This window comes from Neofelis nebulosa, chromosome 1, assembly GCF_028018385.1.
Source record: "Neofelis nebulosa isolate mNeoNeb1 chromosome 1, mNeoNeb1.pri, whole genome shotgun sequence".
Taxonomy (NCBI): domain Eukaryota; kingdom Metazoa; phylum Chordata; class Mammalia; order Carnivora; family Felidae; genus Neofelis; species Neofelis nebulosa.
The window spans coordinates 33,232,174-33,257,831 of record NC_080782.1 but is presented as its reverse complement, the minus strand read 5'-3'; the positions used below and the strand labels follow the sequence as shown (position 1 = coordinate 33,257,831).

The following is a 25,658-nucleotide window of genomic DNA, read 5'->3' as shown; positions in this document are numbered from 1 at the left end:
ACCGACACCCGAAAAATATTAATTCCTATGTCTGTAACATCCCATTCCTGAGCAAACACACATTCACAATATTCGCAACCTAATCCCTTCCAACAGGGCTTGCTTTGGGGGAAGGAAATTTCAGAAAAAGCATCCAGAAGGAGGAAAGACCAACAACGCTACTTGAGCTGTCGAGGTGCCCAGTAACAACTTACTGGTTTAAAGTAACAACAACAACAACAACAACAAAGAGCAAGGGGAAGTGGGTGGAGAAACGGGAAACTCCATCAAAGATGCAACTGACAACTCCCAGCGGCTTTTAGATTCCATCCGAACAGGAAAAATGAAAAGGTTAGAAAGCAGTGGCAGGGCGGTGTCCCCTGCCATGTTTCAATTCACGCTGCGCTAGTAACGAGCCACGCAACTGCTTCACCAGGGCGGGCTTCCTCAGTGCCCAACTCTCCCCTCGGAATCACGAGGAGATCGGTCCCCCTGCCCAGGAGGAACGACCGGGGGAGACCGCTGCCGGCACAAACTCCGCCGCGGAGCCGAGGGGCTGCCGTCCGCCCCTGCAGCTCAGGAGGCCCTCGCCCGCGCGCAGGTGGGCGGGCGCCCCAGGCCCAAACGAAGCCGCGCGAGGCAGGGGGTCCCGGCGGCCCTCGCAGCGACCCCCGCCCGCCCCGCCAGGGGGAGCGTCTGTGCCCGACGGCCGGCGGCGGGGACCCGGCGGGCGGCGCTGGGCGGCGGCCCCGCGGCGCGGCTGCCCTCCCGCGTCCCCACCCCCCGCCCCGCCCGCCCCCGGCGCGGCCCTGCCCGCCCCCTCCGCCCCCTCCCGCGGCGCCATGCGCAGACTCAGTTCCTGGAGAAAGATGGCGACAGCCGAGAAGCAGAAACACGACGGGCGGGTGAAGATCGGCCACTACATCCTGGGGGACACGCTGGGGGTCGGCACCTTCGGCAAAGTGAAGGGTGAGGACCCCCGCGGCAAGGGCGGGCCCCGGCCCGCGATCCGGGCCACTTCCGCCTTCCTCGCCTCTTCATCCTCCCCCCGCCCCGGCGTTCCTCCTCTGCCGCGCTCGGCAGCCCCCGTCCGGGCTCCAGCGGGAGCGGAGCCCGCGGCCCCGCCGCGGGACTGCGGCGCGACCCTCCCCGGCGGGGTGGGGGTGGGGAGGGGACCGGTCGCCATGGCGACGGCGCCGCGGCCGGAGGGGCTAGCCAGTGCGAGGGGCGGGGATGCGGAGGTGCGAACTTTCCCAGGTGGGGCAGTCTGGCGCTGGGTGCAGGCGCCGGGGGCTCGGCGCCGAGCCCGGGCGAGAGGGCCTCCTGTTCGCTGGGGCTGTGCTCCCCGGGCTCAGGGCCGGCCCATCGTTTCCCCGGGAGTCCTCCGTATTGTCCGTATTTCCGTCCTCTTTAGGAGGTTCTCGACTTACCTGCCCCGGCAGATTTTCAAGTGTGAAATGTGTCGTTCCCCGCCTTCCTCCGCCCCCGCCCCCTCCCAGCTAAGCTTGCTTTGGGCTTAGCTTACGGAATTCAAAAAAGAGGGCCATCTCGTCCGGAAGGATGACTAATTTTTTTCGAAGCAGTTAATGAATATAAACTGGTCCTGTATTTGCGATGCATGGTTTATGTTTTGAATGCAGACTCCGTGCCTTTAGTGTTTCTGATTTATCAGTTTTGCAGTCTCTGTGTGCCAAACCTGGTAGGTAGTGCAGATGTTGCCTGCAGATAGTATTTATTAGCTCATTAATGTAGTTCGTTTCCATTTATTTGCACAGGATATTTTTAACAACTTAGTGCACATCATTTGAACTTTTTTAAGGAAAGTGGAATCTCTTATCCTTGTGTTTCAACACAATATTCTGGAAATAACAAACTTGATCTCCAACCCACCAATTCTGGCACAAAAAGTGTTTTGTTTTGTTTTTTCTTTTTAAGTTTATTTATTTATTTTGAGGGGCAGAGAGAGAGAGAGAGAGAGAGAGAGAGAGACGGGGAGAGAAAGAATCCCAAGCCGGCTCCACGCTGTCAGTACAGAGCCACGTGCTCCATGCAAACCTGACATCATGACCTGAGGTGGAATCAAGAGTGAGTCCCTTAACTGATGGAGCCACCCAGGTGCCCATGGCACAAAAAGTTTAATTGCAAACCTTGTGAGACATAAGTTTTTTTTTCTTTAAAATATTTGACTTTGTTATTAGGGAGGTAGAGGAAGAAAGCATGGAACTGATAAATATAATTCATGCATTGGCTTTGGATAGATAATAACCTGTGACTTGCATATACTGAGCTCTTGGTAAATATTTGAGTTGAAAGAAAAAAAAGTTGTGAAAGTCTGTGCAGTGAATTAACTAACTGAGCCTTGCTTTACCGGAGCTAAAATAAACATTTTCTGATTTTATCTAGGGATGGAAGAGGAGAACCCTTCCTTCTCTTGCTCTTTCTGAGTCATAGAACTGGAAAATTGCTGTATAGCCCACAGGGAAGCAACTGCCTAAGTCTTCTTATGAAAATCAGCAAGGCCAACAATGTAAGAAAGTAAGAAGCAAATGCCAGAATAGGGTAACAACAGCCATCAGGGTGGGTCTGTATTAGGCCAGTAAGATGTCTCTGTGCCCTTGAAGTTACTTATTTTGGGCTATGCTGTTTCTTTACTTGTTAGCAATCACAAACTGCTTTTTCTTTTCAAGTATTTGTAAGACATGGTCATTAATGCCCCAAAATAGTCTTGATACCCTCACTCCTCCCAGGACTCTGCTTGGATTAGGATGCTCATCATTTTAATGTAGAACTGTGCAACGTCAGTTCTCATTTTCTTATTTGCTAGATGGCTTTTGGCATGGCAGATAGGAAAGCAAGAGGAAAATGTTCATGTTCTGGATTTGATCTGTGATGTGGCTGTAACATGAATCCCTCCAGTGAGTGCTGTTCTTTATCCTTCACTCTCTCACATGTGCCTGTCTTGAAGTACAAAATACTGTCAAAGTCAGCCTCTCCAAATGGACTAATATTGGCCAAATGTAGAAAGGCCAGTATTAGTCAAACAATCACATGTCTCATAGATAGGGTTAAATTTGTTCATAAATATATAAGTTGATATTAGTCAAAATCTTCAACCAGTGCTTTTTTCTTCTTTTTTTTTTTTTTTTAAGAGAGAGAGTGGACATAAATGAGTGATGGGCAGAGAAAGGAGGGGAGAGAGAGAGAGAGAGAGAGAGAGAGAGAGAGAGAGAGAAAGAAAGAGAAGCAGGACTCATCCGAAGTGGGCCTGTGATTTTTTTTTTTACCCAAAGCGGGGCACCTGAAGCAGGGCTCAAGCTCACGCATTGCAGGACTCGAACTCGCGAACCATAAGATCACGATGATCTGAGCTGAAGTCAGATGCTTAACTGACTGAGCCACTCTCTTTCTGTGTTCTCTCTCCAAAGCAAGGAAACCTCAGCCTACCTCTCATGAGTCTCATTGGCTCATACAGTCCCTGGGGTCGGGGATGCCAGGTGCTTGTGTTCCTAAGTAGGTACCAGCAAGGGAGATAGCATTACTCTTGGGAGGACCGTGGCCCACTGTTAGATGTGTGTGTGTGTGTGTGTGTGTGTGTGTGTGTGTGTGGTGGGGGCATCTTCTTATCCTCTTCTGAAGTACTTATTGGGAGACAGAATAAATACTTTACACAGAAATGGGTATTAATTGTTAGGAGAAAGAAAAGGGGGCCTAGATGCTCAGGGAGCAGGCAGAAATAACCTATGACAGTGGCCAACCTATGATGTTGGCAACTTTCACTAGCCTTAATTTGACAAGAATTTTTATGACTGCTACAATTAGCCATATATTTCAATGAAGTTAATTCAGAGTATATGCAGCTTTTAAAATTAGTTATACACTTTGGTAAATTTAACATAGAAAAGGAATCTAATAGAAGATGTGATACTGATATGCAGAAAAATTCCTGATATGATATTTCATGCTTAGAGGGACTGTGAATTTGCAGTGATTATTTTGTTTCTTATTACAGTCTAAAAAAGTCCTTTGGTAATTTAATGCCAGCGTTTTGAGGGGAAGGTTTAAACAGACAACTCGGGTTGGTTTGGGATTACGCTTGAATTATCTTTTTTATTTCCAAGTTCTCTTTTTTTTCTTTCTTTTTCCTGGTTGTCAAGGTGTTAGTCTCCATTCCCGCACAGAGTCCACTCACTTTTCCCCAGGTACAACCTTTATAAAAGCACAGATGAGCACAGTCATGTTATTGTTGCAGTAAATTAAAATGGCACTTTCTGTTAAGTTTTCCAAGAGAAGAGAAGATGGTCTTTTTAGTGGTGTAGGTGGTCTCTAGCAAATGAGTTGTTTATACATATAATCTATTAATTAAGTTGGTATTTTTCTACATAAAACTGCAGTTTCAGGTAAATAGGCCACTGTTCACTTTATGAATGAATCACAGTAGAAGTTATTTAAAAATTTAAGGAGGGTGTGTCTGCTGTAACTCTTAATCTTGGAGTCATGAGTTTAAGGCCGTACATTGGTATGGAGCTTACTAAAAAAAAATCTTTAAGGACAAAAAACATATATACACACACACACACACACACACACACACACACACACACACACACACCAGCATCGGTAGATCTCAAGTTTATAAGGGTAGGCCACAACAAACAAAGAAGTAGAAGAACATGTACAGTCATGCTGTTTATATAATTTTTTTAAATTCTTTTTTGGGGGGTATTTGTTTATTTTTGAGAGAGAGAGAGCACGAGCAGAGGAGGGGCAGAGAGGGAGACACAGAATCTGAAGCAGGCTCCAGGCTCCTAGCTGTCAGCACAGAGCCTGACTTGGGGCTTGAACCCACAAACTGTGAGATCATGACCTGAGCCTAAGTTGGACGCTCTACCGACTGAGCCACTCAGGCTCCCCATATAAATTTTAAAGTCATGCAAAAACACTCAGACATTCCTAATGCGAGTAAATTGGTACAGTGTTTATTAAAGTTAACCCACCAATTCAACTTCTAGGAATTTATCTTATAGATACACTCCTGTGTGAAATAATGAGTTATTCATTGATATATTGTTTATAGATACAAGAGGTTGAAAGTAACTTTTCTAATAGGATAGTAGTTAAATTATGGTCAGCTGTGCAGTGATAACATCCTGCAAACGTTAAAAACAAAAGCAGGAGACTTTATATAATTTCGGGAACAATTTCTAAGGTGTATTTTTAGGGGGAGAAATACGGCTAGTCAAACAAATGTGTATAGTATACCTACCATTTGTGTACAAAAAAACAGGAGCCAAAAGGTATTAATACGGCTAGTCAAACAAATGTGTATAGTATACCTACCATTTGTGTACAAAAAAACAGGAGCCAAAAGGTATTTAAGTGTAACTACTTGCATATGTGTGGAGTGTTCCTTTAAAGATACACGTAAAACAGTTACATTAGTTGGTCAGTTACATTATATCAGATACACATAAAACAGCTACATTAGGTAGCAGGGGGACATTTCACTGTATATCCTTTTGTAGTGTTTAATGGTCTGGTGCAGGTATTACGTTTTGAAAAGAATGTATAAAATTTGTAGAAATAAACATAGGGAAAACATTGTTAAAATATTGTTTATGTGTTCCTGTATGTGGAGCAGACAAACATTCAAGGTAGTGGTTACCTCTGGGAAGGGGGAGAGGAGCAAGGGATCTAGGAGGAGGCGTTCAGAGCTTCTCCTGCATTTGCATTTTTGCAGTGTTGTGTTGGCCGACTGGTGGTGGTGGCACATGGCGGACATCTGGTTTGCCGTTTGGGATGCTTGAAGTGTTTTGTTAAGAAAACCTACCTTTCTCACATTTCCACCTTTTAAAACTCACTCCTCTCTAGGATTATTTCCCTTCTGCTTTAAGATACGAGATTTTCTGACTCTTAGAATTTTAGAGTTGGTAGCTAATCGTTGACGAATCTGCTGTTCGTGTGAGGGAGATGTGAATTCTGGGAGCCTACAAGCCTTCCATGGCAGAAATACCTGTTTCCATTTTGTTCAAAAACGGTATCTTAGCACTACTGGAAAGCAGTGACAGTCTCAAGAGCAAATTTTGAGCTTTGGGAGGGGGGTGTGGTTGACTTGATGCCTATTTTGCCGACAATAGGGTCCGCTTGTTACTGCTGACTGACTGTGGAGCAGCAGTTAATTTGGCCGCAACTGAGTTTAGTCAATGCAGAATCTTTTGCTTAGTTTTGAGAAAGCAGTTCAGAGTTTGATACCGTGCCAAACCTTTTCCCCAGTTCTGCAGAGATAGATGGTAGAATACGTAGGTCTTAAGACTCGGAGTCAGAAGACCTATCCCAGCTTGATCATATAATAGCTTTACTTCATCGAATTACATAATCGCTCAGAGCCTCCTAATTACCTCTATCATAGGTTTGTTGTGAGGCTCAAATGTGATAATGTGTTTTTTTCCTAAGCTGTTATATACTATATTTTCAAAAGTTTTATGCTACTGAAGTTCTGATATTGAAGTTTGTTGGTAATTGGGTTCAAGGCAAATATTTGTTCCCATAATTAAGGAAAAGAACAGATTACCGTATCATAGCTTTAAATTACCAAGCTTTTGCTGGGAAGAAAGAGGAAGAAAGACAATATTCAGAAGGGCTATTGCCTACTCTAAAAGAGAAAATATTTGAGTCATCAGTGTTGGGACATTATTTGAAAACCTCAGAGGGAAAAGCCTGTATCCAAAGAAGACAGATTAAAAATGTTTAACTGGTTTCTCTACCAGGTGCTTCAGAGCCATTATTGTGTTAATATTCATAGTGTTTTCCCAAAAGGGAGAACATACATCCTCTCCCAAATGTGTCTTCTGTCCTAGTATATTGTAGGGCATACTTCATAAAATTCATTGTGATAATTTTAGTTTTATGATTTTTCTAGCCTATAGAAAATTCAAATTCCCAAATTAGAACATTGGAGAGGGGGCTGTAAGAGTTGACTCCTGATAGGCTGTGAAGGGGAGGACACAACTTCAAAATGCAGAAAACCATGGAGCTGGAACAAATAGCCTAGGAGTAAGAAGTCCTATCCTGCTAACTCCCACAGATGTCACTGTGTGAAGGCACAGGGGAGTAAATGACGCTCATACAAGGTGAACATTTGCTTGGTTCCCATTCATTTTGTACAGTGTATCCCATTTAAGAATTCTGGGCATGTGTAGTACAGATTAGAAAACCTGTTTTCAGAAAAGATTACTTTTGTTAACTTGTTAATTTTAATGGTGAATTTCAAATATGAGAAAAAACTATTCGTTTCTTAGGGCTGCAGTAACAAAGTACCACAAACTGAGTGGTTTAGAACAACAGAAATTTCTTCTTTCATAGTTCTGGAGGCCTAAAGTCCGAAATTAAGGGGTTTGTAGGGTTATACTCCTTCTGAAGGCTCTTGGTGAGAACCTTTTCCTTGCCTTTTCCAGCTTTTGGTGGCTCCTGGTGTTTCTTGGCTTGTGGTAGCAAAACTGTAGTCTCTGCCTTTGTCTTCCAGTGGCCTCCTGTAGGTGTGTCTGTGTTCTCTCTTCTTATTTAGGACAACATTCATTAAATACAGAACCCACTCTAAAGCTAGGATGATTTCATTTTGAGATCCACACTGATTACATTTGCAAATACCCTATTTCCACATAAGATCACATTCTGGGTTGTAGGGGCACTATTCAACCCACTACACTTGCCATTTTATATGCTTTTGTTTTTATGATCTTGGTTTCTCCCTTATAATACTTTAATGTTTGAGAGACTTTTTAAAACTTTTTGAAAACAATGTTTATTTATTTATTTTGAGAGAGAGAGAGAGAGAGCATGCGCTTGAGCGAGCACACACGTGTTCGTGTGCTCTTGTGAGCAGGAGAGGGGCAGAAAGAATCCCAAGCAGGCTCCATGCTGTCAGCACAGAGCCCAACGTGGGGCTTGATGTTACAAACTGAGATCATGACCTGAGCCAAAATCAAGAGTCGGACGCTTAACTGACGAGCCACCCAGGTGCCTCAGTTTTTGAGAAACTTTCAATTGGTTTGCTAGAATGAATAAAGTGTGTTCTTGGTATCTTGTCTTAAAATGGTGAAATTGATGAGGCAGGTTTTTGGTAGACTGAATTAATTTTCTAGTACAGGAAAAAGATCACAGGAGCGGTGCCAGACACATAGTAGGTGCAGGTACTCAACTATTTCTTCTTTTTTTAATTTTTTATTTATTTTTTAAATTTACCTCCAAGTTAGTCATCATATAGTGCAACAATGATTTCAGGAGTAGATTCCTTAATGCCCCTTACCCATTTAGCCCATCCCCCCCTCCCACAACCCTTAGTTTGTTCTCCGTATTTATGAGTCTCTTATGTTTTTGTCCCCTTCCCTGTTTTTATATTATTTTTGCTTCCCTTCCCTTACGTTCATCTGTTTTGTCTCTTAAAGTTCTCAGATGAGTGAGGTCATACGATTATTGTCTTTCTCTGACTAATTTCCCTTAGCATAATACCCTCCAGTTTCATCTACGTAGTTGCAAATGGCAAGATTTCATTCTTTCTGATTGCTGAGTAATACTCCATTGTACAAATATACCACATCTTCTTTATCCATTCATCCATCGATGGACATTTGGACTCTTTCCATACTTTGGCTCTTGTTGATAGTGCTGCCATAAACATGGGGGTGCACGTGTCCCTTCGAAACAGCATATCTGTATCCCTTGGATAAATACCTAGTAGTGCAATTGCTGGGTTGTAGGGTAGTTCTATTTTTAATTTTTTGAGGAACCTCCATACTGTTTTCCAGAGTAGTTGCACCAGTTTTCATTCCCACCAGCAGCGCAAAAGAGATCCTCTTTCTCTGCATCCTTGCCAACATCTGTTGTTGACTGAGTTGTTAATGTTAGCCATTCTGACTGGTGTGAGGTGGTATCTCATTGTGGTTTTGATTTGTGTTTCCCTGATGATGAGTGATGTTGAGCATTTTTTCTTGTGTTGGTTGGCCATCTGGATGTCTTCTGTATAGAAGTGTCTGTTCATGTCTTCTGCCCATTTCTTCACTGGATTATTTGTTTTTTGGGTGTTGAGTTTGAGAAGTTCTTTACAGATTTTGGATACTAACCCTTCATCTGATATGTCGTTTGAAATGTTTTCTCCCATTCCGTTGGTTGCCTTTTAGTTTTGCTGATTGTTTCCTTCGCTGTGCAGAAGCTTTTTATTTTAATGAGGTCCCAATAGTTCATTTTTGCTTTTGTTTCCCTTGCCTCCAGAGACATGTTGAGTGGTACTCAACTATTTCTTAATGAACAAAGTTTTAGAATAACTCTTATTGGCATGTGAGAATTCAGTCTATTATTCTTTTCAAAACTGTGAGCCTATAAATTAAGGATTCCTCTGATATGTTCAACTTCTTAGACTTATCCTTTATTAAAAGGATATCTGTATCTGTATTATTATACTATGTAATGCCCTTTTAGGATTATCTTTTTAGGGGTGCTTGGGTGGGTCAGTTGGTTAAGCGTCTGACTTCAGCTCAGGTCATGATCTTGCAGTCTGTGAATTCCAGCCTGCGTCGGGCTCTGTGCTGACAGCTCAGAGCCTGGAGCCTGCTTAGGATTCTGTGTGTTCCTCCCTCTCTCTCTCTGCCCCTCCCCTGCTCATGCTCGCTCTCTCTCTCTCTCAAAAATAAATAAAACAATAAATTTAAAAAAAGGATTATCTTTTAAAAAAGTTATCATGGGGTACCTGGATGGCTCAGTTGGTTAAGTGTCCGACTTCGGCTCAGGTCATGATCTGACGGTTCCTGGATTCGAGCCCCACGTCGGGCTCTGTGCTCACAGCTCAGAGCTTGGAGCCTGCTTCTTATTCTGTGTCTCCCTCCCTCTCTGTTCCTCCCCAGCTCACAGTCTGTCTTTCTGTCTGTCTGTCTCTCAACAATACATAAACATTTAAAAAAAATTTTTAAATAGCTTTATAAAAACATTAAAAAGTTATCACATTTCACTTACTGTTTTGGGGAAAGCACAAGTTTTTGAGCTAGATCTGGGTTCGTGTTTTGATTTTACTAACCACCAGCTATAGGCCTTTGGGCAAGTTATTTCATCTTCCTGTGCCTCAGTTACCTGTCAAGTGTTGCTAATAATATCAGTCTTCCAGAGTTGGTTAGAGTTAGAGGGTCAGTAGCTTTGGACACAAAGTGGCTGTGTCATCATGCCTATTAATTACTAAGTTGTGTGTCTTCATTAAATTGTTATGTGTTGCAAATCAATAAGATTTATATTTAAAAATAGTATTTGTTTACAAAAATGTGATTTAAGCTGAGTCAAATTACTCTGTGCTCTTCTATGACTGAATAAGCGTTCCTATAGTTTTTAGGTATTAGGTGAAATCACCGTCAAGGACTTGGTGCCAAGTGTATATGTCTAGCACTAATATGTTGAAAATTAACCAAAGTCAGGAAAGGGTCTAACTTTGGAAGCTAGAAATCTCAGGATTGATGGTTGATGGAAGGGGGAAGGATGGAGCAGGTTGGTGGAATTGAAGCTTATGAAGATGGGAGCTAGATGGATAGAAATCATAGCTATTAATTATTTAGCACTTATGTGCTTAAAGGGATGCTACTGACTCTAAGTGGATAAGGGGCACAAATCAAAGAGCTGAGATAATTGGCCATGTGTGGATTAAACCAGAAAATTTAGAGCTGATTAGATAGGTAGAGGGGGCAGGTCTGGGAGCGATTGAAAATAAGTAGCCCTAAATGGTAATAGCCACCATTTATTCATCAAGCATTTACTGTGCTGGACACTATGGAAAGTGCTTTACAAACCCTACCTCATGTATTCCTTATAGTCACCCTTGTGTATGTGGTATTGTTATTTTTACAGACAACTGAATAGAAGGTTGAAGTTACTTAACTTTCCCAGGTCAAACATTTAGTAAATACCTTCATACACAGAACCCAGGTCTGTGTGACTACAAAGTCTATGCTTTGTACACAGACTGCCTTCTTATGTGAAAGGAGAATGGGGCATTCAACGTGTTACTGAAAAATGTGAATCTAACACCCATCGTTTTTTCTTTTTTTTCTTCCCTTTGGGATTTTTGAATTGTAAAGAATATAAAACAGTAAGTAAAATATGAAAAAAAAACCACTATAGAATAACTTTTAATTTTGGTACATTATCATTTTCTTTTTTTTTAATTTTCTTTTTTATTTTTTAAAATGTACATCCAAATTAGTTAGCATATAGTGAAACAGTGATTTCAGGAGTAGCTTCCTTAATGCCCCCTACCCATTTAGCCCACCCCTGCCTCCCACAACCCCTCCAGTAACCCTCAGTTTGTTCTCCGTATTTAAGAGTCTCTTATGTTTTGTCCCCCTCCCTGTTTTTATATTATTTTTGTTTCCCTTCCCTTGTGTCCATCTGTTTTGTCTCTTAAAGTCCTCATATGAGTGAAGTCATATGATTTTTGTCTTTCTCTGACTGATTTCACTTAGCATCATACCCTCCAGTTCCATCCACGTAGTTGCAAATGGCAAGATTTCATTTTTTTGATTGCCAAGTAATCCTCCATTGTGTATATATACCACATCTTCTTTATCCATTCATCCATCGATGGCCATTTGGGCTCTTTCCATACTTTGGCTATTGTTGGTAGTGCTGCTGTAAACATTGGGGTGCACGTGCCCCTTCAAAACAGCATACCTGTATCCCTTGGATAAATGCCTAGTAGTGCAATTGCTGGGTCGTAGGGTAGTTCTATTTTTAATTTTTTGAGGAACCTCCATACTGTTTTCCAGAGTGGCTGCACCAGCTTGCATTTCCAGGCACATTGTCATTTTCATAGAAATATTTTTGGTATAGGTAGACAATGTAGAATACATATGTTTTTGTTTGCTCTTTTCATGATTATAAGAACATTTTCTATAGTCTTCCTCTGAGAGAGAGTTGGAATAACAATGTATTAAACTGTTCTCTAAAATTGGTCATTTAGTCTTTTCTTAAATAAAACACTATAATAAAAATAATTATGTACATGTTAAAATGTACTTAATTCTAAGTTAAATTCCGAGGAACTATATAAAAAATATATATCACTCTTTCTCTTAAAAAAAATTTTTTAGGGGCGCCTGGGTGGCGCAGTCGGTTAAGCGTCCGACTTCAGCCAGGTCACGATCTCGCGGTCCGTGAGTTCGAGCCCCGCGTCAGGCTCTGGGCTGATGGCTCGGAGCCTGGAGCCTGTTTCCGATTCTGTGTCTCCCTCTCTCTCTGCCCCTCCCCCGTTCATGCTCTGTCTCTCTCTGTCCCAAAAATAAATAAAAAACGTTGAAAAAAAAAATTTAAAAAAAAATTTTTTTTTAAATGTTTATTCATTTTTGAGATAGAGCATGAGTGGGGGAGGGGCAGAGAGAGAGAGAGGGAGACCCAGAATCCCAAGCAGGCTCCAGGTTCTGAGTTATCAGCATAGAGCCTGACGCAGGGCTCAGACCCACAAACTGTGAGATCATGACCTGAGCCAAACTCGGACGCTTAACCAACTGAGCCACCCAGGTGCCCCAAAATCACTCTTAATGCGGTCTAGTATGTCAGCTGTCTTTTTCTTCCCCTGAAATGTTTCTATTGGTTTGCCAGCCATGAAAAAGGAATTAGTGCACTAATTTTCCCTTAAAAAAACAAACTGATCATGTACCCTGCTTATTTACTTAGCTGTGTGTGTGTGTGTGTAAGAGAGAGACAGAGAGGTTGAATTTGATCTCTACAGTGGCTGTTACGACACCTTTCTCCTGTTACTGTTCAATTTTTGTTTGAATACTATTTGTACAGTCATACTTCTGTGATTTCTGTTGTTTCAGAAATGAAGATATGCCTCTATTTCTTCTAAGTAATCTCTAATTTGATGAAATGCTCAGGTATTAGAACAATGTCTTTAGTCGTACTTTGTTTGGTTATTGATTTCGTTCTGTTAACTTACTCTTCTTTACTGGGGAGGGACTTCTATTATTCATAGGTGGAATAGTATTTATTCTCTACTTGCTATTACTCATGAGTTGAATTTCACTTGATTTCCTGTTCTTTGTCTATCAGCATCCATCCTTTGAGTGCTAATTTTGATTTCTTCCTAATTTTTGGTATGTTTACAATAAAATTTTCTCATATTTTTACAACTTACTGCTTTCTAATTGTTGTAAAATTCATCTTGCTCTGCTCTTCCTTTTATATTTCCTTTTTTGTTTAAAATATTTTATTTTATTTATTAAAAATTTTTAAAAATATGTTTTTGAGAGATAGACAGAATGTCTCGGTGGAGGAACAGAGAGAGAGGGAGACACAGTCTGAAGCAGGCTCCAGGCTCTGAGCTGTCAGCACAGAGCCCAAGGTGGAGTTCCAACCTGCAAACTGTGAGATCATGACCTGAGCTGAAGTAAGACGCTTAACTGACTGAGCCACCCAGGTGCCCCTTTATTTTTATTTTTTTTTAAATGGGCTTAACGCCCAGAGCAGAGCCCAGTGCAGGGCTTGAACTCAAAACCCTGAGATCAAGACCTGATCTGAGATGGAGAGTAGGACGCTTAACTGACTGAGCCACCCAGGCACTCCTTAAAAGATTAAAATCTTTTAAAATAATGTAAACATAAATGTTTGAGTAATTTCTACACCCAATGTGGGTTCGAACTTACAACCCTGAGATCAAGAGGCGCATGCTCTACTGACTGAGCCAGCCAGATGCTCTGTAACTTCTGTATTTCTTATCACCTTGTTAAAATTTTTTTTTTTCTACAACAGTCATGTATTCTTGGGTTCATGTTTTAAATGTTCATGTTTTAATTAATGTCTGTTCTTCTTGCTTTATTCTTTTGTACTTTAAAAAACTTTTTGGTTTTTCCTACCTTACAGTTATTTTGGTCATCTTCAGAGGCCAGGAAGGTCCCAGGGACCCAGGTTGCTTTTGGTCAGTTCTGTTTTCTGTGGCAATGTTAACTGGTATGTAGCAGATGTTCAGTACATGAAATGAATTTGAAAGAATACTTTGAGTCTCTATTGCAGTTCCTTCTTTAATGATAGAATGCACATCTGGAGTTTTGATAAGACCCATTGTTTTTTGGGTGCCTGGGCGGCTCAGTTGGTTGAGTGACCTACTCTTGATTTTGGCTCAGGTCATGATCCCAGGGTCATGGGATCCCTGACATGGGATCAAGCCTTGCGTCAGGTTCCATACTGAGTGTGAAGTCTGTTTAAGATTCTCTCCCTGTCTTCCTTAGCCCCTCTACTTTGTGCATGCTCTCTTTAAAAAAAAAAAAAAAAAAAAAAAAAAAAAAAAAAAAAAGACTCTGTTGTTGCATAGTTAATCTGGGTTGAGATTAAGTTGAGCAGGGTATCCTATGAGAGGAGACTGGTTGATTTGTGATGAATTGGGAATTCAGTCCCAAATGGATTCTGCTTTAACATTCCTTCTGATTCAGTCTGCCAGTAGTGTCCAGTATTGTGGCTATTTCCCAGTCCTGTTTCAGCTATGCAGTTAATGGGAGAGAGTTTCTACTAAGCCATTGCTTGGAGATTTTGGGGGTAGTTCAGACAGATGAGATTACTACTTCAGGTATCAATAAACTAGGTCTCAACAAACTAAGATACTTCCTGAATTAGGGTTTAACAGTCAGTTTGACTGCACTTAATCACATCTGATTGGTATAGGAGATTGGAGAAAGCCTTATCCGAAATTAGAATGTGCTTCCAATTTTCAGTCCCATTTCAGCTGTGATTATAGGTTTTTCTTTGTTACTGATTTCATGTGTATTTTAATTAGTTTTTGATGGAAGTATGTCCAGTGTATTCCTATTCTACCATCTTTCAGGAAAGTTCTATATTTTCTTAGCCATGGGTGGTTTTGAGATTAGTCAAGCTATACAAATGGTGGTTATAAGAAAATTTAGAGATTCCATTTACATTGTAGTAGTTTGAAACTGGCATTTTTGATTCTGTGATAATGCTTTGGCTTAGGGTAGACTATGTTGCAGTTGTATATTTGTTCACTTGCTGGGAAGATGTACATTCCAGAGGTATTGTGCAGGTTAAAGAATCTGGACAAAGTAGGAGGTGAATTTAGGTGATAAATTGTATTTTTGAGAAGGATTGAGACTTACTGTGACTTAAACAGTTTTCTTGGAGTCTTAATGCTTTTTTCTGCAAGTGTGAAATACCTGTATAGCTTACCTTGGATTTAATATTATTAATTAAAACATTTAAGGAAAATAGCAAATGCTTAAAAAAATTCGAAGTAATTAGAAACTACCCCATCCCCTGACCTTCTCAACTGAAGGGAGCGTGGGGGGCAGAGAAGCCCATCACCCATTGTCTTGGTTGGCCTGGTGGGGGGAAGATGTTGAATTATTGAAAACCATTGGACTAGATGATCTGTAAAGTTCTCTTTAGTTCTAATTTTATTGTTAAGTCACCAAGAGCACCTATTAAGTGAGGAGCAATCAGTGAGTTTTGTCTTTAGAAAGCTAATTTAATTATCTTGTTGCTCCCCTGCTTAAAAACATGCAGTGGTTCATAATCCTTGAGGGTTTCTAAAGGGTGGGCAGGCTCAACTCCATCCCAAATCCCAGATCAAGCAGGAAAGCCTATTTAGATTGGAATAGTGAGAAAAAGTCTTTGTTTAAAATAATGTTTTAAACACAAGAAGTTTAAATCTTTTTTAAAAAAAACTTATTTATTTTGAGAGAGAGAACACACGCTCATGTGTGCATGCATGAGCAGGGGAGAAGCAGAGAGAGAGAGGGAGAGAGAGAATCCCAAGCAGGCTCCATGCTGTCAGTGCAGAACCCAAGGTGGGGCTCGATCCCACGATCTTGAGATCACAACCTGAGCTGAAATCGAGAGTCAGATGTTTGACCGACTGCCACCCAGGCACCCCTAAACACAAGAAGTTTAAATTATCAATATTGAGTTTTCAACTTGGAAATGATAAAAAGTATCATAATTACCTGCTAAGGGCTGCCATAACAAAATACCTCAGCCAGAATGGCTTGAACAGCAGTTTATTTTCTTACAGTCTGGAGGCTAAACATCGGAGATCAAGGTTTCAGAAGGGTTGATGCCTTCTGAGGCTTTCTCCTTAGCTTGCAGATGGCTGCCTCTTCCCTGTGTCCTCCCAGGGTTTCCCGTGTGAACCCCTGCTCTCTCTCTCTCTCTCTGTGTACAGATTTACTCTTATAAAGATACACCAGTCAGGGGGTATTCAGACCTACCTGATCTATTTCAACAGTCACTTTTTTACAGGCCCTATTTCCACGTACTGTCACATTCTGAGAGGGAGGGTTCCAACATGAATTTCAGGGGGAGACACAATTCAGCACATAACATACATAAATAACTAAGAAGGAATTTCTTATTTATCATTACCTTTGCCTTTCAGTTGGTAATTACCAAGATCACCAGGGAAAGCTCTCAGCTATTGGTCTTGGTCTTACAAACTATGTTCTACTTTAGAAGACAGCATTTTCTTCCTAAAAAGCTAAAACCCTAAACCACTTATTAAAAAAAAAAAAATTGATACATGTATATTTCAAAAAGTCAAATAGTGCCAAGAGGTGTATTTATAAAACAATTCCTTACCCACACTCTCAACTCTTAGCTGTTTTTTCTTGTATTTATCTCTAGGTTGTTGTTGTTTTTTAAACCTCCATATTTCAAATTGATCCATGCATGTGTACAAACTATTTCTTAATTCTTGTTGTCAGATTTTTATTGTTGTTGTTGAGTTTCTGTTAGAGTAGATATGGATTTCAGTTCTCTTACACCTTTTCCTCTACACCCTCATTCCCCTAATAATTATATCATAGTTAAAAAACCCTACATTTAGCATTTCATACTTGTGACTGTGTAAAAACTGTGTAAAAATTATATCATAATTAAAAAACCCTACATTTAGCATTTCATAATTGTGACTGTGTAAAAACTATTGCCAAGGCAATACTGTGACTATATATATTTTTTAAATGTTTATTTATTTTGAGAGGGGGCTGGTAGAGAGAGAGAGGGAGACAGAGAATCCCAAGCAGTTTTCATGCTCGGTGTGGAGTCCATTGTGGGGCTTGATCTTATGACCCCAAGATCATGACCTGAGCTGATATCAAGAGTTGGATGCTCAACTGAGCCACCCAGGTGCCCTGTGACTATATTTTCTTACATTACTTTTCATTTTTCCTGGAGTTATTAAGTTAACCTTGGTTTGTCCATTTTCTTAGTTTTCTTTAAACCTGAGGCTAAATTTCCTGTATCTTCAAATGCTTTTGTAAAATCTCTCTCAATACAGCATTCCAAACTTTCAAACCTATAAAATAATTTATCTGCCCCCCCCCCCCCCCCCATCTTGGCTCCTCTGTCACATTTCTGTCTGGATTTGTTGCCTCTAGGCCTTCTACACATCTGTTACCTAGGACTTTGCTTCATTACCATATTGGAGATCTCTTAGTTTTTCTCCTATATTTGATCCCTTCTTTTTTTTTTTTTTTAATTTATTTTTGGGACAGAGAGAGACAGAGCATGAACGGGGGAGGGGCAGAGAGAGAGGGAGACACAAAATCGGAAACAGGCTCCAGGCTCCGAGCCATCAGCCCAGAGCCTGACGCGGGGCTCGAACTCACGGACCGCGAGATCGTGACCTGGCTGAAGTCGGACGCTTAACCGACTGCGCCACCCAGGCGCCCCTATTTGATCCCTTCTTTAGTGGATATTATCTTTCTTCATTTTCTTCCTAATTTTGATAGAATATATATTCTCCAGTAGGTTCTAGGGAAAGGGTAAATAAAAGCTAAAATTTTGGAGACTAAATCCTATTATTACCATTGATTATCTGGGCATAGCATTCAGAATTGAAAGAAAATCACTGAAATTTTTTATTCTTGGGGCACTTGGGTAGCTCAGTTGGTTAAGCGTCCGACTTTGGCTCACGTCATGATCTTATGGTTTATGAGTTTGAGCCCTGTGTTGGGCTCTGTGCGGACAGCTCTGAGCCTGGAGCCTGCTTCAAATTCTGTGTCTCCCTCTCTCTCTCTGCCCCGTCCCTATGCACACTTTCTCTCTCTCTCAAAAATAAAAACATTGGGGCGCCTGGGTGGCTCGGTTGGTTAAGCATCCGACTTCGGCTCAGGTCATGATCTCGTGGTCCGTGAGTTCGAGCCCCGCGTCGGGCTCTGTGCTGATAGCTCAGAGCCTGGAGCCTGTTTCAGATTCTGTGTCTCCCTCTCTCTGACCCTCCCCCGTTCATGCTCTGTCTCTCTCTGTCTCAAAAATAAAATTAGAAAAACGTTAAAAAAAATTAAAAAAAATAAATAAAAATAAAAAATAAATAAAAACATTAACATTTTTTTTTAAATTTTATTCTTAAAAATAGAAATGGCATGCTCATGAACTGAAATTTGAATGGTTCAAGGGGTTATGGAGAGGGGGAGTGTGTTTGTGGCATGAGGGCATTTTGGGGGATGGTGGAACTATTCTGTATTTGATTCTAATGGCTTTACCAGTTACTGTATGTTCAACTTCATAGAACTGTTCACCAAAAGCAAAAAGTTCAGTTTTTTTTTTTTTTTAAAGTTCAGGTTGTATGTATGATAGCTTAAGAATTAAAAAATCAGAATTTAAAAGTGCAAAAAAGTATATAGCAAAAAGGAAGTCTCTTCTTTCTCTCTGTGTTAGCTTTCCAGTTTTCCTTTCTGGAAGAAACCACTGTTGCCAGTTTCTTATGTATTCTCCCACTTAATCACTCTTGAACATGTAAACAACATTTAGAGGCAAATCAGGTAGAATTGAAAGGAACTTAAATTTGCTCAGTATTTTCTGAGAGTGCAAACTCTTAGAATACATGTAAATATGTTATTAATCAAGCCTGGCACTAACTGGTAAAATTATTTCTCCTACAGTTGGCAAACATGAATTGACTGGGCACAAAGTTGCTGTGAAGATACTCAATCGACAGAAGATTCGAAGCCTTGATGTGGTAGGAAAAATCCGCAGAGAAATTCAGAACCTCAAGCTTTTCAGGCATCCTCATATAATTAAACTGTAAGAACTGATTGTATGAAATGTAGTCATATCATTTTAAAATAATTTTTGTTAACCAACTTACTCTGACAAGTGAGAAGGATGACTGACATTTCTTGAATCTTCCCTCAAGATTTAAAGATTTTTGCCTGTTCATGTATTTATCTATATCTAACCCTGTTCTTGGTCACCTAAGCCTGTGTTCATGTTTTGCCCTTGTGCTTATCAGCTGTTACCTTTCTCATTCTTTCTTGTCTTCTGGACATGCCTTTCTGATAGGTAACTTTCTGTGTCCCTGTTGCTGTAGAACCAACAATGATTTGCTAGTAAAAACTCTTGACATCCAAATTTCCGCATGATGTCACTTAGCCAGTAGAGAGGGTGTTCCCCTGTACTGCTTATATCTGAGAAAACAAATAATGACCGATAAAATTTTAGGACTCCAGTATTTCAGAAGGGCAGTGATATTATGGTTGTTTTACAGTGGCCAGTTGTAGGGTCTCCATATAACTTGTTGCTCAGTTTTCTCATGCGGGCTGTCAGTGACAACTGCTTAGCTTTTGTACTGAATGAGCTGACTCAAAATTTGTTTCACTCTCCTCTCTTCTCATTTGCTGAGGTGCTGTAGTTTGAAGTGCTGTCCATATGCTGATGACTTCTCCATACACATCTCCTGCTTTGTTACCTCTTCCCCTAACTCCAGATCCCTCACTCACTGCGTACTTCACATCCCCATGGGGATGCTAGAGCTGAACTTTCTGTTACCCTCCACCAAGCCTGCTCTTCCCACAGCTGTCACCCTCTGTGAATATCCAGTTCCTTAGGGCAGAGACTTAGGAACCATCCTGAACTTCTGTCATCCATTCCATTTCTTTCTTCAAAATCTACCTAGAATCCGAGTGTTCCTCAATTCCTTCATTACCATCAGCCTAGTTTGAGCCACTGTCATCTCTGTCACAGACTCCTGCAGTAGACTATTGCTTCCACGTTTGCCATCCCATCAGTTCTTCATGTTGTTGCCATAAATTAAAGTTTCCTTTTTAAGAGATCAGATCACATGACTACTTTGCTTAAAACCTTTAATAGCTTTGCATCTCCCTTAGAGTAGAAGTCAGGCCTCATCGTGGTTTGTAAGGTTCTGTCCTCTGGTCTCCAGTTAGCTTTTTGAGTCCACATCCTATTTCTTTCTGCCAGCTCACTCTGCTCTAGCCGTCTTACCATTCCTCAAACATGCCAGACAGACTTGTACCTCGGGGCCTTTGCACTTGCTGGCTCACCTTCTTCCTAGATTGTGGTATGGTTTGCTCCCTTCCATCAGGTTCTGCTCAAATGTTACTTTATTGGACAGTAGTCCTTCCTTAAATGCCCTGTGTGAGAGGTTCCTCGTAGTTTGTTTTATTTCTCTTCATAGCAAGTTCTACCACCTGAGATATTGCTTATTTATTTAGTGTCTGTTTCCTGGCTCCTGGAACATGAACTCCATGAAGGCAGAGAATTTGTTTTGTTCCCTGCAGCTTTTCCCGGATTCTAGCACAGTGCCTGCTATATTATAGGCACTTAGTAAATATTTACTGAATGATGAATATACATGTTTTAATATTGGTAGATAAATGTTTTCTCTCACCAGGTACCAGGTCATCAGTACACCATCTGATATTTTCATGGTGATGGAATATGTCTCAGGAGGAGAGCTATTTGATTATATCTGTAAAAATGGAAGGGTAAGCAGTTCTGATTTAATCCTGTATATATTTTGTAACTCCCCTTATTCCTTACTAGCTTCAAGATGTCAGAGAGCAATTTTGTTAAGAGGTCTACTTAATAACCAGTTTCCTTAGTCATATATTTGTCTAGAATCATAGACGATTTAGAGTTAGAAAAGACCTTAAAGACTATTTCCTTAGTCTACTTACATGGAAGTGGAAGCTGAGACTCACGATTTATAGATTTACTCAAGGTCACATGATTTATTAATGACAGAATTGGATTGAGACCCCAGAACTCATGATCCTCCAACTCATGCTTTTGGGGTATACAAATACTTGTAATATATATCTTGAAGTATATATTTAATCCTTACAAAACATATTAAAGATCTAGGCCTTGCTAGTCAACCCTAGCCACATTTAAACTGCATTCATTTTTTGGTTTCAGAAATCTGATGTACCTGGAGTAGTAAGAACAGGCTCCATGAAGGAGGTAGGAATTAGACTTAAAGAATTTAGAGTTGGAAGGAACTTTAGAAGATATTTTGAACAGTTTCTTAAGTTACAGACATAAAAAGTAAACACTGCCCCTCCTGCCCATGTTTTTCTCATACCCAGGTTATGTGGTATGGCTAAAACCTCTTTCTAGAAGAGCTGTGTCTAGCAGTGAGAAGCCATTTTTTTTCCTTCTCAATCTAAAGTTCTTTATATCATTCACTCATTTGTTCTATGTAGCATATCTATTTACTTTCATCAAAATCAAACTCATTAACCAAGTTAATTTTGATTTTACCATTTTTTAATATGGTTCATTTCAATTTTCAGGTATTCCACTTCTCTATACAGTGTACCCCCTCCCCCCATGCTATGCTGTGCCTGGAAAAATGGAAACAGGCACAAGTTGGATTGGTATCTTGTTTTCTTATCTTTTCCATTTGTTATTTCTTGGTCATTTTTCTTCTGTGGTATATTAAAATTTCAGCTGTTGGGGTGCCTGAGTGGCTCAGTCAGTTGTGTCCGACTTTGGCTCAGGTCATGGTCTTGTAGCTGGTTAGTTTGAGCCCCACATCGGACTCTGTGCTGATAGCTCAGAGCCTGGAGCCTGCTTCTGATTGTGTCTCTCTCTGCCCCTCCCCCACTCACGCTGTGTCTCTGCCTCTCTCTCAAAAATAAATAAACATTTAAAAAATTTTAAATTTCAGCTGTCATATTTTCTATTTCAAAGATCTTGTTTTCTGAAATTTTCTTTTTTCTTTAGATTTTTTTTTAAAGTTTATTTATTTATTTTGAGAGAGAGAGCAAGTGTGCAGGTATGCACATGTGGGAGGGGCAGAGAGAGAGAGGGAGAGAGAGAATCCTAAGCAGGTTTCATGGAGCCTGATGAGTGAGATCTTGACCTGAGCTGAAATCAAGACTTGGACGCTTAACTGACTGAGCCATCTAGGCACCTCTGAAATTTTCTTTTTTAAATAGCCAGTTCTGCTCCACAGATATAATAACCTTATCTGTCTAAGGATAATAATTAGTTGTTTTTTTTTAAGGTTTTAATTTTAATTCCAATGTAGTTAACATGCAGTGTTATATTTGTTTCAGGTGTAAAATACAGTGATTCAACAATTCTGTACCTTACTTAATCAGTGCTCAACATAAGTGTACTCTTAATCCCCATCACACTTTCACCCATTCCTCCCACCTCTGGTAACCATCAGTTTGTTCTCTGTAGCTAAGAGTCAACAGTTGTTACTTACTTACTTACTTAGTTACTTATTTATTTATTTATTATTTAAGTTTTCCTCTGTTCCCTGCATTGTTACTGTACCTTTTGTGCTCCCTGTTCTTTTTTTTTTTTTTTTTTTTCCTATTCATTTTATTGGTCTCTGTCTTTTGTAAAGGCCCTTCCTCAGATATCTGGTGATTCTTGGTTGTCCACTTATATTTGAGTGAGGTACTAAATGCCAAGCTCATGTAGGTGGAACTTAATGATTGGTGAGCCTTCCCATAGGTGGAATAGGTAGGGATCTGTCCATTTTGTTAGGGTGCACCAAATACCAGTAATTTCAAATAGTTTTCCTTAGATCAGAGGGTTGCTCTGGAAGCAATGTTCCAATTTCCTTGAGGGTATTAGCTTAGCTTGCAGTTCTCTGAGAGCTGAATTGGGAAGAGGCCTGCAAGTCTCAGTAGTTAGTATGTTGACTTTCACTTAATCCCTGTGTTTTCCTTCGGGCACCTCATGCCTGCCTTGGTGTCCTTGAGAACAGAGCTGGTTTGGTCTTACTCAAGAGCAAATCATGGGTCTTATTCCCCCGTAGGGGTGAATTTAAAACTTCAACCAATTGTCCTGCTTTCGGTCCACCTCTCATTTCTCCCTTCACGAATTTCCAAGGTTTCTAATTTCTAAGCTTTTCCAGAGTTCCGTGTGCAGGCTAGTTTATTATTGGTTTCCACCCTGCAGGCTTAAGGTTTCCGCTTTCTCTGTTTGGTCAAGTCTTCATCGTTCATCCACTCTATAGCTTGGTGACTCCTTCTGATTTTACTGTTGTCACTTTTCTTGCTCTTTTCGTCTTTTTATGCTAATGTCCTTTTAGTGATGTTTGAAGGTGTGGAGACAAAAGATTCAGTCTACCATGTTTAACTGCAAATATGCTTTAACTTTTCTAACTTTCCTTTGGAGACTTCTCCTTTTTCATCTTTTGTACTGTATTTATTGTTAATATGGTATAATTTTCATTTTTGTAGTCTGTTTAATTTACCTATTATATTTTGTTTAATCAATTAAGTTTTATTTCACATTTAGAACACATTCTTCTTTTCATTTAGTATATTTAATATAAATAAAGTTGTGTTAAAAAAAGTGAACCTACATTTCTTCTAGAAATAAATGTGTTAGATTATTAGCAGGTTATTTTCTCTAGAGGAAGGGTGTCTCATTGTACTTCATTAATTTTAATTTTGCTTTCAAAAGAAATTACTAGTTCACCTTTTCTCCCAGATTGTCCATGCCATTTAAAGTGTAGAAGTCTGGCTTCAGAATGCTAATTTGTGACCTCTGTTAGAAAATTGCATATTATAGAGAATTAATAGGCTATTTATTAAATATGACTTCATGGGTACAGGCTCATCCAAATAATGGTTATAGCTTTGGGGAAAAAAATCCTAAAACAAGACAATATGGATAAATGGATAAATGGAAGTTCTTAAAGAATATTTTTTAAAATGTTAGTTCCTGCATAAGATAATTTTTTAAGAAAACAGACTAAAGATACATGTTTTTATATTTTATAAAACAAATGAATTAAGGTTTTTCTTTTGTTAAAACTAAAAAGTCTTTATTTCAGGACATATAACTTGATTGCTTGCTAATTCATTAACAGTCTTTAATGTTACTTCCTCATATAGTCTAAAATAGTATCACCCACCCCAACATAATTCTGTGCCCTTATTCTGCTTTATTTTTCTTAAAATACTCCTTAATGGTCTCTTTATTTCTTTATTGTCTATTTCCATCAACTAGATTAAGAGCCTTTGTTTTATTCATTGCTGTATCTTGAGTGCCTAGAACTGCTTGGCACACTAAAGATGTTCAATAAATATTTGTTAAAGGAATGAAGGATTAAATGTTTCCAGTATATAGGAGAAAACATACCTAGTTTCAAGGAGAAGTTGAAACTATTTGAAATAGCTCATGAAATACAGGGGAAAGCAATGTAGTCACAAGAGTGGTAACAGAAAGTTGAGTTCCAAGATCCTCTTAGCATTTTGGCTTTGTGCTGATTGTACCCATCTCCCCATTTCAAAAGTATCTCAGGATGAGTTTCATTTGGAAGGTTTCATGCATTTTGATGGTTTTATAGGTTGGAGAGTTGTAGGTAGAAAAATTTCTTCTGAAAAGCACACCTTTAAAATGCCTCTCTACTTTTCGTAGCTGGATGAAAAAGAAAGTCGGCGTCTGTTTCAACAAATCCTTTCTGGTGTGGATTACTGTCACAGGCATATGGTGGTCCATAGAGATTTGAAACCTGAAAATGTCCTGCTTGATGCACACATGAATGCAAAGATAGCTGATTTTGGTAAGGAGATTTTTATAGTTTCGAATATTCATTATGTTTAATGAACATCAAAGCATTCTTCAGATAAGTTTTACTTCTGTGCAATGGACTAAAGTATCCCAAAATAGTGTATCCTCACCATTTTGCCTATGAGCATACAGAAAGGAGAAGAAGTGATGAATTCTCTTCTTAACTTTATGTCTTTAAAATTTAGTTTTAGGACAATAGGTAAATAAATTGGCAGCATTAGAGACATCATTTGAATAGAGACTATTATTTGTGAAGGAGAAGTTAGCGACTTTATTTCCAGTTTTTTTTTTTTTTTCTTAAAGTTTATTTTGAGAGAGAGAGAGCATAAGTGGGGGGTGGGGGGCAGAGAGAGAGGGGGAGAGAATGAAAATGAATTATAAGCAGGCTCTGAGATGCCAGTGCAGAGCCCGCCCTGAGGCTTGAACTCATGACCTGAACCCAAATCCAGAGTCATGCGTAACCAATGAAACCACCTAGGTTCCCCTCCAGTATGTTCTTTTGATCAAGTATGGAGCAAGAGGAAAGAGACTGAATGGAGTTATACAAACTCTGAAAGCCAGAAGGTAAACTGTATGAACAAAATCAGTCATTCATTCATTTGTTTTTAAGAAGTTTATTTCTTTATTTGGAGAGAGAGAGTGCACGCACTCAAGTTGGGGAGAGGCAGAGAGAGAGCGAGAATCTTAAGCAGGCTGCATGCTCAGCTTGGAGCCCGGCGCTCTCAATCATGCCACTGTAAGATCATGACCTGGACTGAAATCAAGAGTCAGATGCCTAACCGACTGAGCCACCCAGGTGCCCCATGAACAGAATTATTTAAAAAAAAAACTAGTAAAATATTTTACATGATAGAAAAGCA

The 25,658-nt window shown here is 40.0% G+C and overlaps 1 protein-coding gene across 5 annotated transcripts in view; it reads left to right on the top strand.

The window, feature by feature from the left end:
- PRKAA1 (protein kinase AMP-activated catalytic subunit alpha 1) overlaps positions 1-25,658 on the top strand; it is a 46,558-nt gene that overhangs the window by 8,242 nt on the left and 12,658 nt on the right. For 2 of the 5 annotated variants that reach the window (XM_058718292.1, XM_058718320.1), the window contains exons 1-4: positions 790-948; positions 18,897-19,038; positions 20,645-20,738; positions 24,646-24,790. In XM_058718292.1, the coding sequence (XP_058574275.1) occupies positions 822-948; positions 18,897-19,038; positions 20,645-20,738; positions 24,646-24,790 (508 nt within the window). In that variant the 5' untranslated portion in view covers positions 790-821. Of the gene's footprint in view, positions 1-789; positions 949-2,382; positions 2,507-2,803; positions 2,895-18,896; positions 19,039-20,644; positions 20,739-21,171; positions 21,217-24,645; positions 24,791-25,658 lie in introns of those variants that run through there. The other 3 variants (XM_058718298.1, XM_058718282.1, XM_058718309.1) reach the window with 3 other exon arrangements.